Source organism: Scomber japonicus, chromosome 1 (assembly GCF_027409825.1).
Source record: "Scomber japonicus isolate fScoJap1 chromosome 1, fScoJap1.pri, whole genome shotgun sequence".
In the NCBI taxonomy this organism is placed as follows: Eukaryota; Metazoa; Chordata; class Actinopteri; order Scombriformes; family Scombridae; genus Scomber; species Scomber japonicus.
This window is the reverse complement of record NC_070578.1, coordinates 16,906,492-16,918,657: the sequence shown is the minus strand read 5'-3', so window position 1 is coordinate 16,918,657 and position 12,166 is coordinate 16,906,492. Positions and strand designations below refer to the sequence as shown.

The following is a 12,166-nucleotide window of genomic DNA, read 5'->3' as shown; positions in this document are numbered from 1 at the left end:
AGTTAATATTTACTATTCCTTAGTGTGCAGCATTGTCACTACACATCACTTTCTTTTAATTCAGACTCAATTTTCATATTCAGTCACATTCATATTTTAGCAAGAAAACTGGATGTTTATTTTCATGTTTTCATTAAAACAGATGTTTCCTACCAGGTAAATATGTACCTGTCATACTGCCATGATTGTGTGTGTGTCAACGTGTAACTTGACACAGCTGTTGTGTTGTTCTCTGTGAGGGAGCTGATCACTCAGTCTGCCAGTCTCCTGTGCTGATAACCTTCCTGCTGCACCATGAAGGGTAAAGCATCAGACATGTACAGCAAGGACTGTGTCAAAGTGGCCATCAGAGTCAGACCGTTCAACAAGGTCAGTGTGCATGTGTTTGTTTCTGTGCATGACAATATGTAATGAAGTGATATGTTACTATAAATTGATGTATAGCCTACACATGGGAAAACCGTTAGTGTGACTGTAATAGTGCCTAGATTATAGTAGATATTACCACCAGTTGACCAGGGCAGCATGGTTCCAGTTTATTGAAAAAGAGAAAACAGGTTGATTTCAAGAGCATGTATTCATTTAACACAAAACAGTAAGAGCCCTCCTCCTGTTAGAGTGCAAAACAACTGCTAACACAACAGATTATATTACTGAGTACAATGACTAGAATAATTAAATACATTTGCAGCAGCTGTTCCCTGAGAAAGTATGTCAGATAAATAATCTAGTAGCCTCACAGTGATGTAATGTATGTAATAGCGGCAGGACTGTTTGAACACGTGCCTTTGTAGCCATGTTGCTTTGGTGTGGTGGATGCTGGTTTGATGGTGTGTAGCCTTTGGGTGCTCAGATGAAACACAGTCAACCACAAAGCATTTTGACTCTGTCTTTGTAATAACTTGTCAGTTAACTGCTTTTATGTACAGTGCTGGTGACAGATTTATTTGCTTTTGCTGCTAGAGAAGAATTAAACATCAAACCCTCACCTTCCCCTCTTCCAATAGTCTTCCAATCCAAATAAAACTTTCCCACAACCCTGTAATCTCTCCCTCTCCTCCCATCCTTCTATGTTTCCATCCTCCATTAGAGAGAAAGAGATGCAGGCAGCTGCTGTATTGTTTCCATGGTATCAAGCTCCATCACCATCCAGGACCCCCGTGACTCCCAGAGCCGCCGGTCGTTCTGCTTTGACTATGCCTACTGGTCCCACAGCGGCTTCGCTCAAGACCGCAGTGGACTCTATCTGCCTGAAGAGCCTGGAGGACGATACGCAGACCAGGTCAGCTCCCAGTCAACACAAAAAGGGAAAACTGGTTAAAACAGCAGACAGAGTACTGATAGAAATGTAAATGTAAGACTGTCCAGATAGAATAGAATATAATGAGAGGTGAGCAGTGTTTGAGAATGAATAACAAGTTGTTTACACACATTATGTATCTGCAGCTCATGAAATATTACCCTTCCCCAGGACAGTGTGTTCCAGGACCTGGGTGTAGGAATACTGGAGAATGCAGTGCAGGTAGAAAACATCATATATTCAACTGCATTTTTATCACAACGCCTTTCTGTGCTGGTCGGCAAAACCGTCATTTTGAGGTTGTAAGGTCTGTTCTAATGTTGAACCTCCTGAAATGATGTCTGCAGGGCTACAATGCCACACTGTTGGCCTATGGACAGACGGGGTCGGGGAAGAGTTACTCGATGGTGGGATACGGGCCAAATAAAGGCCTGGTTCCTAAACTCTGTGACCGACTATTTCAGGTCATTAGAGAAAACCAGGATACCAGACAATGCCAGGTAGGCCGTGTGTGTGTGTGTGTGTGTGGGGGGGGGGGGGGGGGGGGGGTGCTATTTACTATCACACAATGTCGTGTATGCATATTTGTGACAATTGCTCTAAATGTTTTTGCATTTCATATCTACCCAGGTATTTTTCAGTATGTTGGAAATCTATAATGAGCAGGTAAACTAAACACTAAGCAGATATAGTGTTCCTTCTTGTGGGTTTCTTGTTTTTGTGGGTTCCTTATTGTTTGTTTTCCTTCCTGTCCAGGTGGTCGACCTGCTGTCTCGGGCTTCACGAACTCCAGGGGGGCTCAGAGTCAGAGAGGAGCAGCAAAGAGGCTTCTATGTGGAGGGTCTCCGTACAGTCCCCTGTGACAGTGCACAACAGGTAAAGAGATTAATCAAAAAGTATGTAGAGATGTAAAAGACACAAATTCTGTGAGACATAACTAATATTTTTTATGAGCTTAGTCCTACTAGTAGAATAAACTATATAAAATAAATAACATTTACTCAAATTTAACAAAAGAATAATTGGTTAACTGTGAGTATCATGCAAGTGCTGCAAAGGATATTTAGGGATATTTCAGATGTCTTTCTCTGTGCTGTGTTAGTTTGTATACTTGTGTATATATTTGGAGTGATGTAAAAGTGTGAATTTTCTAACGTAGGTGGAGCAGTTGATGGAACAGGGGACCAGGACCAGAACCACTGCTGCTACTCACATGAACGCCAACAGCAGCCGCTCACACATGCTCATCATCCTCCAGCTCAAACAGGTACCACAACAGGCCCAGTGCACGATTATGAGATTGTATTTTGATTTAGGTTTGTTGCATTGTTTCATACTATGCCTAGAATTTGCAATCAATAATTGATTGAATCTGTGTACAGGTGTGTATGTACCATAAAATATGTCATCTTATCTCATTAGAGCTTTTTATCATCTCTTGTTGACATAACGATGACTTCTTGTCAGATCTTTTCTAAAGAGAGCATCACAAAGCAGTCTAACATTAACCTGGTGGACCTGGCTGGCAGTGAGCGCCAGCGGTCATCAGGGTCAGAGGCTGACCGACTCAAAGAGGGCACGGCCATCAACCTGAGCCTCACCACGCTGGGCAATGTCATCAGGTTGGTCCGGTGTTTAGTTTAGTTTAACTCTCATTTTGCTTGGTTTATCAGATTTTCCACATCTTTTCCTCTCCTCTAGCACCCTCGCTGATGTGGCGGTGGGGAAGAAAGTCGTCCATATTCCTTACAGAGACTCAGTTCTCACGAAGTTGCTACAGTCTGCTCTGGGAGGCAACAGTCGCACTGTTATGGTGACTCACACTCTATCCAATACTCACATAATGTAGCCCTGTCCTTATACAAATCCATTGTGCCACCCGTGAATGCTCCTCTTGTAAATATGATGTAAATACACAGTATAAGCAGGTCAATGAGACTATTTTTAAAATTTAGTAACATTAATTCATTTTCAAGATTGCCACACTGAGCCCTGCTGACATCTGCTATGAGGAGTCTTTGTCAACTCTGCGTTATGCTGAGAGGTAAAACAGATTATCAGTGCAATGTAAAATTAAGTATAGAAATTAAGATTCCTGTTATTTGTTTTGTTTTGTTGTTTCAGTCTAATTTTCATTTCTTCCCAATGCACTACCAACCATCATCCCTGACCCCTGCCCCCCCTACCTTCCTGCCCAACATCTTTAGGGCAAAGCGCATCCAGAACCGGGCTGTGGTGAATGAGAGCCCCACTGAGCGTCTAGTTAAGGAGCTAAAGGCAGAGAATGCCAGACTGCTGCAACGACTGAGCCGGCTGGGCCACGAGGGCCGCAGAACTAATGACGAGACCAGTAAGACTCACTGACCAGAAAAGAACAATATTCAGTATGTGAGGGTAAGAGACATGTAAGTGTGTGCGTCTGTGTTTTTTAGAGGAGCTCCGTCAGCTTTTGACCCACAATGAGCTCCAGATTAGAGCCATTCAGACTCTGTGGGAACAACACCTGCAAGAGGCACTGAAGGACTGGGAGCAACAGTATGCTAACATCACACAGGTAAACACACATTTAAATACACAATTAGAGATGTACACTTTTTGCTAGTTTAGTGTATAAACACATGTATGCACACATACTGAAGGTGGTTTGTGGATTCTGTACTGCTCCTAATTGTCCTTTCCTGTCTCTTCTTGTTATTCATGATGTCTGTTTGTGCCTGTCATTTGCTGTCAGGAGAGGAGAATGATGCAGATGCATCCCTACATCCTGAACATCAACGAGGATGCTCAGCTGTCAGGAGTGGTCAAGCTTTTCATCCAGGAGGGTTAGTCTGTTTTCTTCTTTCTCTAAGCTTAGGTCTCTCTACTTTAATTTCCATTTTTAGAGGGAGGGATTGGAAGTGGAGAAAGATGACCAACTAATTATTACTGTCATATGTTTTTGCAGGTGAATGGGGCATTGGCCTCTGTGACTCCTCCCCAAGATCCATCTCTATCAAGGGTTTAGGGTAACTTTGTATGAAGATCACATCAGGCGACAATAGAACATCACAAACCTAGTGCACAGTATGGTTAGATTAGAGACACTTAACAGTCATGTTTAGATGACTATATATACAATATATGTTGTATTAAAGTGGATGTGAGTGATTGCAGCCCATGATTGATTAGTGGTCTGTCCAGGGTGTATACTCAGTACATGTAAACCTGACAAAGAATAAACTGGTGAAGATAATCATTTGTATAGTAGATCAGTATTGGCTTGTCTGGAAACTTACTAAAGACACAATTTCTTATTTGCGTTTGTGTGTCAGCATCCAGGAACATCATGCTGCATTCAGGAACGAACAGCGCCGGGTAACACTGACTCCACTAGCAGGGTCAAAGGTCATTGTTAATGGCAATTCTGTCTCTCAGACAACTGAGCTGCAGCACCTGGTGGGTCTCATCACACACACACAAACATACATGCACAAACTTTGTGGTATGAGTGTGTGACACGCCGTTGAAGTACACACAAAGCATTTTATGTCTCCCTCTAGGATCGGCTCATTCTTGGGTCCAACTGCACCTACCTTTTCATCGGTTTTCCATCTGAAAGGGGAGGGGATGACTGGAGCCGCTATGACTACGACTACTTCCAGTCTGAGCTGGCTGCTGCTGAGGGCATCCACCTGGGTGAGCCAGAGGTTCAACAAGTAGAAGTCAAAGATTATTTCTATTTGGGTGAATATTATACATTTGTTCTGTCTTTAGGTGAGTCCAGTGCGGGGTCCAGTCAGACAGACCCCAGTCTGCTGGCCGTCTTCTATGACTATATCAAATTGATGCCCATGGTGGCTGAAGTCAACCAAATGAGCCAGGAGCTGAAGAAGGTAACACAAAGCCAAATACTGTCATTCAGATTCACTCACATTGATGTTCTTTGTAAAAATGTTTTAATTCTTATTTGTATGTGTTTCTTTAATTGTGAAACTAAAATAATTTTCAAACTTTGGCTGTTTAATTTATAATAATATAAATTTGTGAGAAAAAAACTCACAAATTAGTTTTTGTTTTTTTAACATATATGGCCCTAATACGCTGTCGTAGTTTAATGTGTTCATTGTGGATCACAGTTATGTTTGTACCTCAAACAGTACAGATACACCTTTTTTATGGTCTCACGTGGACATGATTATGTATTATAACAATTAATAAACACCTGCTCTTTATTGTTTGTCCGGGCTGTAGGGGGTGGAGTTCAAGCTGGAGATCAAGAATTTGGCACTGTCAGATTCAAAAGGCCACGATCTGGAGAAAGAGATTGTTATCAGAGTCACCTCTGTGGGAAGCAAACAGGTGTCTTTCTGCACCTTTCTTTCTTACACATTCAAAGTGGAAATAATATTGGTCTGAATTGCACACTTATAGTAAAAAGCCACTTATACCAGTTTTTTCTGTTCTGAATTTTTGCTTCTTTGTTTAAATGTTTATGCACTCCCTCTCCAGGTTTGGATGTGGTCAAAGGCCAAGTTTGTTAACCGTAAGTTCCTGATGGAAGACGTCTACCAGCAGCATCAGGTTGAGCAGAGCGGACAAAATGTAATCTAATAGAAGGAACATTGTGTAAATCACATTGTGTAGGATGTGAAAATGTAAAATTTTTGCACTTCTCTGGTGATTTTTTAAAACACTGTCAGGCAGCCACCAGTTTTTGAAAAATATTTAATTTGTCTACAAACAAAGTGTGTAAAAATAATTTGAAAGATGCTGTAATGAAAAGATTTAAAAATCCAGAAGAAAATCTCAAAATAACATTATCAATATAGCATAGCACATTATTAACAGCCAGGACAGCTTCACCTTTGAAAGGTTTACATGTGAAATGTAATTTTTATATTCCATCTATCTTTGGTTCCTGCTGTCAGAGAGTAGAGGGGCTGTCTGCAGCTGCTTTACCCAGAGATAAAGACCCCTTCTGGGATCCAATGGAGCCTCTGCTCCTGGGTACTGCTCACCTCTGGCTCCAGTCTTTGGCCTTCCGCATCCCTCTAGAGGAGCAACTGGAGGTATACTGAAATACTGCATAAGTACACACTCACACAAAAAGGATACATAGCCCACACACAGTCAAAGTATAAATAATGTGTACATTTCTGCTTTTCAGAATGGGATTAAATAAAGAGTGATCTTTAACTGATAATCTCTGTTGGCAGGTGCTGGGGTCAGAGGGGACAGAGGAGGCCATTCTACAAGCACAGCTGGTCCCCTGTTCCTCCACTGGACTGTATGACACACACACACACACACACACACACACACACACACACACACACACACACACACACACAATGATAAGCATGTAGACATATTAGCATTAATACATAATCTGTCTCTCTTCCAGCCCTCTGGGTGAAGACGACATCCTGATTGACCCGTCTGAGTTACTGGGTCGACGACTGGACTTTCAGCTGTTCCTGGAACAGTGTTGTGGGCTCCGCTGGATCAGAGAGGCTCGCAATAGAGGAGTCCAAATTGGGTGAGATTTGTAGTTGCACATGTGGTTGCATTGAAGGGGATAAATCAGGACTGAAGAGGGTTTGAAGTACAGGAACTACAGGTCAGTATGGGGCACAGCCAGGGGGTCATCAATAAATTTTAATATTTAGTGAAGAAAATATAAGTCAGTGGTTATATAAGTGGCCTTGTGGGAATTGGGACTCAACTCATAACAGAATTGAAATATTACTATCCTCTGGATTTATTTTTATTCTCTCTCCACTCGCTTAGTTTCAGGTTATTTGACTGCAGCCAGCCTCTCTACACTCCAGCTGTGTGGCACAATGTCAATCCTCTGTTGGATCACAGAGTTCACTTTGCCTCCCTCCACACCTCCCAACATCTCCTGGACTACCTAGAGAGCAGTGCTGTCGTTCTGGAGCTCTGGGGCCTTCAAGGTGAGGATGAAGAGATGAATTGATGACTGAGGAGAGACAATGAGAAATATCTCTTTTAGAATAAATGGGTAGATGTGTGTATGTAGGTACTGTAACAGTACTGTAAATGGGAAATTAATGTAGATATTAGATCACTGAGTCACATAAGATTGTAAATTCCCTTTGCATGAACAGTCAGATGCATCATTAAAGTAGCTGCTCAGTGCTGGTTTTCTTTCTCAGAGGGTTGTACTGACTTGGTGTCGTCTCTGGACGGTGTGAGGATGACCACAGAAGGCGTCTTCATCATCGATGAGGCAGGCCCGACAGACACTATTGTGAGTTTGATCTGAATGATCCTTCATTTTGACTTTTCATTACAGCAAGAGAAAATGTGGAGTAATTTACCTGGTTCCTACACCTGGAGACACACCAAATGATACTCCTTAACAAATACATTTTGTATTAGCTACACAAAAAACTAAGCTGAAAGACATAATTTTGTTTTTTCATCTATGTTCCCATTTTTGTAGTTGTGTCATTTGACTAAAAGTGTGTGTGTGTGTGTGTGTGTGTGTGTGTGTGTGTGTGTGTGTGTGCTGCAGCCTGCAGAATCTGCAGATCTCAGCTGTTCATTGAGAGCTTTTCAACAGGACTTGGAGGAGCTGAAAAGCATAAATGGTTCCCTGAAGATGGAGAATCAGAGTCTGAGAGAACAGCTCAACACAGCCAGGAACGGTAACCAACAGACACATCAATCAAAGGGTCAATTAGCTGTCAAAGAAAACAAATTGAAACTACAGATGATGCTGTAACAATAATTTGCAGACTGGATTTATTACATGGCACAATATTTATATTGATATCATTTTGAAGAAAGATTTACTTGTCCTCTTTCTCATACACATTTCCCCCATCTTATTTCAGGTGGGGAGGGTGTGCGTGGTCGGTCGGTTCGTCCCAGCTGTGATGCAGAGTTTGCTCGTGCTCTCAAGGTTTTCTACCACAACATGACCTCAGTGAGGGGTCAGCTGCAGCGCCTGCGCAGACACAGACCCAGCGTACGTATTCATGTGTGACTGCAGCATTAGTATTAGTGAGCACTACTACAATAAGGCCTTGTTGATGCAAAAACCCTTGTAATCAGTAGTAGATCTGTGTTGAACAATACACAATAAAGCACACACACACAATTTAACTGGCATTCATGAAAAGTCTCAGTAAGATTAAAGTGGCCACAGTAATTGGTGAGGATTTCACTAATTTACCTACTTTGGTTGCTTAAATTAAAGATTTTCCTTTGGGAATGTTTGGAATGTAAAGTTGACATTTTTTTCAGACTGGCAGGAAATTTAATTCATGTCAGGGAATTTTACAAATAACAAGAGTATGCAGAGGTTATTAAAATCAACTGCTTATAGATGTAATTATTATCAGCTATGTGTTACCATAAAACCTGTAGAAGGAATATCATCAAACCAGGCAAGACATTGTTTTTGTAATGATAAATGTTTTTTGTTCTAGTAATTCTAGTACTAATTCATAAAGTATGCATATGTATGATTACATGTTGAGATTACATTGACACTTATTCAATGTAGGATATATTGTGTGTGTGTTCTCTGAACTGTCAGTAAACTGTTGTGTGTTTGTCCAGGAGGAATCTGACCTGCTGGGGCTCCGATTGTTTGTGGATGAGCAGAGCCGTCTGCTGAGAGACTTCTCAGAGCAGCTGGAGCAGAGTGTCTCCACACTCAAACAAGATGTAGCCGCCATTGTTCGCCGGAAACGAGAACGATCAGGAATCTGGTCATGACCAAGTAACTATAACTGTATTAATGTTGATATTGGATTTTGTGTAATGTTTAGATACTATCATCTTTATGAAGGTGGTGTAGTTTTAATTACATCGGTTTGAGAGCTCTAATGTCTTCTGAAATGATCTGAAACCACACCATTCTGCTATTTTGGAAGCCTGCATAGGAAAAGTGATCACTAATCAAAACATGTTACTGATGTGTGCAAGATACATTAAAGCCATGAAAAAAATTAGATTAAAAAGTTCAGATATTAAGATATATTACTTCATGTACTACTAAAGAAAACAGTCTGAACAATGAACAGAAGCAACAAACCATCCTTTATTTAGTGTATATTTTAAATGTGCACAGATGTGGTAAAGTAGAGCTCATCAGATATCAAAGACAAGGCTCTATAACCGAGTGCTGAAAACAATGGAAAATCTTACTGAGTTAATGAGAATGTTTGTATAAGATCAGTAACATCTGTTATTCAGCACATTATTTTAAGGGATAAAGTAGGAAGGATGTTCAGATGTTTTAACCACTACCATATGTCAGAGCAAGATTAGTATTAACAAAATACATTTGGAACAAAAACACTTTAGTCCATACAAAAACTTTATTAGACAGCATGTAAAAGTAGTCATCACAGTTCCAAACTGCAAATAAATTAAAAGGCAAATACAACTCAGAATTCACAATATTATATTATTGAACCAGCATGGATAATGTGTCACATTTTCAAACTACTGCAGTTCAGTATGAAGCTGTATCACAATATGAAATATATAAAATCAAGGAGCACAGAAAGCTTCTCCTCATGTCCGGCTGCCAAAGACTGATATTAATCACAGACAGGTGAACTGACAGAAATGAGATATACCACAGAAGAGAAGGAGAGATTTTCTCTTTTTGTGTGTCTATTTAAATAGTGTCGTATTTACCACGGCATCTCTTGTTGTAATGTCCAATTTGGAGGTAAAAGCACAATGGTTAATGTTTGTAAGCAGTCACGACTTGGAAGTATACAGACAATTGCTGTACTGTAGGTCCAAAAAAAGATAAGCGTGGGTAGATTTACAGGAGGAGAGGCAGAAGGCAGATGTAAGGCATATTAGTCATCAGATAGGACTGAAAATCTATGTACAACAGTTATGTGGGTAGTCGGTAGTGAGAAACTTAAAACAGGTGTATAAAGACAGATTGATACAAACAGACAGACGGACAGGAGGAGAGAGGCAGCAGTGAGTCCAAATCAAAGGCCAAGAGTTTGCCATGTACATCTGAACTGAAGAGGTAGGCCGGAAAAACACAAGACAACTGTGGGAAGGACACACAGCTACCGTAGCTAAAGACATCAAACCAGTGTGTGATACATGGATCAATGATTTCCATTATTATAGTATAGTTTTCTTTTAACTGAATTTTACCATAGTTCCATTTCTCCAAAAAATAAGCACCACTAATTTTACTCAACAGTTTCTTTGTGTTGAACATGATTTTCCAAAAAGCACCCAATAACTTGTGTGTGTGTTGGTACAGAGAAGGCTGATCGTACAGGTGAGGTAGGTTAATTGGGTCTTAAAAGATTGGAGAACAAAACACAGACTACAGAAAAACATGTACAACATAAACTTACATGTCAGAGTAAATGTAACGAGTGGAAAAGGGTTTGACTGCCAGTTGTCTGCACCTCTTTGGATAGGTTTGAGTTTCATGTCTGATCAGAGCATGTGCAGAAGTGGTTTGGGTACATATCAAGTTTTAAAATTACATGAGAAAAAAAGCACGTCCTCTCAAAAAACAACCTTTCATCCACATGAATGTAGCAGACTTCAGAATAAAAGCACTGTTTTTTGTCATCTTTTAATTGAACTCCACTTCATGAGGCTTGAATGCAGGTTCAGGGAATCTGGGCTACAATATTTAGGATTTTACTCTTATTCTAGGGGTAGAGGGTGCTGTATTTTATGCAGACTGTAAAGCTGTTTGCAATTTGAGATTTTGATAAATAAAATTCCCTTGACTCTTATTCTGCCTTTTTATACAGGATGATGATTTTGTTACAATTATTGGTTGTCTGTCGACTACCTGAACATGTATTTGTTGAGGACACTGTCATCTTACTGATTTCCAAAGCTGCCTTTTCTTATCTGTCACGCTAATGCCTCTGTGCATCAGGGTCAGTGCTAAAATTGTTTTGGACTGACCTGGAATGAATGTCTGTGCCTGTAAGTAAGAGCATGCACATTATTCCAGTTCATTCCACCCAAAGATGTCAGTATTATATCACCGTCTCTCTGGCTCTGAATAAAACCTCTGAATAAAGGCTTCACCTCCCTCCATCATGCTTTCTCTGTTCATCGAGTTTAAAACATATATGACCACTTGTGTCTCTATTTCTCACTCACTCTCTGTCTCTCACACTCACACACATACTGAAGCTTTCAGCAGCAGACAGTTTTCACAGTATAAAAATATTTCACTAAAACACAAAAGGTCCACAATTTCACATTAGGCCCGTATAATTGTCAGTCTCTGAAGCAACACAAAGATAAACGCCATTTATTAAGCGATACAATCCAGGACAAACAAAGTTTAGGAATAATAAAGTCTCAGTTTAGACTGATACTGAGATAAGTCAAGTTTTATGTGAGACATTACCAAGATAGTGGACAGGCCATTTAAGATTGTTAAAAGCAATACTCGGCAGTGTTCACGTAGGTCCTGTATGACGGTGCAAGATCATGATTTGGAAATAATGTCATCATAGGAGTGGTTAAACCATCTCATGTCCAAACTGATGTGTGATCTCCAAATCAGGGATCTAACGACTCACACATCAGTTTTTTTGTCCATAAACTCTACTGTCCATGTTTTCTCAGTGTTTCCTGTGTCCAGTGCTGGCTCTGCCTGCGTTCAACCACAACTTTTCCCTAAATCATGTCCTGAGAAGCATGAGTCACCTGCTGTGTAAATTCAATTAAGTAAACATACCTGTCTGGCTAGCAGTGAAACCAGCAAGGAAAACTCACCTCCACAGCAATTACTGGTCCTGGTTCTTACAGAAAAACACTTAAAATGACGGCTGTGTGTGTCTGCCACCTTCCTTTTAAAAGGCACCAAAAGCATCCTGACTATAATTTCCT

The 12,166-nt window shown here is 40.5% G+C and overlaps 1 protein-coding gene across 1 annotated transcript; it reads left to right on the top strand.

Moving 5' to 3' along the window:
- Positions 1-294: 294 nt before the first annotated feature.
- kif28 (kinesin family member 28) lies at positions 295-9,031 on the top strand. The gene is made up of 27 exons (XM_053317139.1): positions 295-369; positions 1,091-1,282; positions 1,472-1,522; positions 1,648-1,800; positions 1,931-1,966; positions 2,057-2,176; positions 2,460-2,567; positions 2,768-2,922; positions 3,002-3,113; positions 3,277-3,344; positions 3,508-3,650; positions 3,733-3,854; positions 4,032-4,122; positions 4,245-4,305; positions 4,612-4,735; positions 4,840-4,975; positions 5,054-5,172; positions 5,531-5,638; positions 5,789-5,860; positions 6,217-6,348; positions 6,496-6,566; positions 6,684-6,818; positions 7,070-7,236; positions 7,459-7,553; positions 7,869-7,953; positions 8,143-8,276; positions 8,873-9,031. Exons 1-27 carry the CDS (start codon positions 295-297, stop codon positions 9,029-9,031), a joined length of 3,024 nt encoding a protein of 1,007 aa, XP_053173114.1.
- Positions 9,032-12,166: the final 3,135 nt, after the last annotated feature.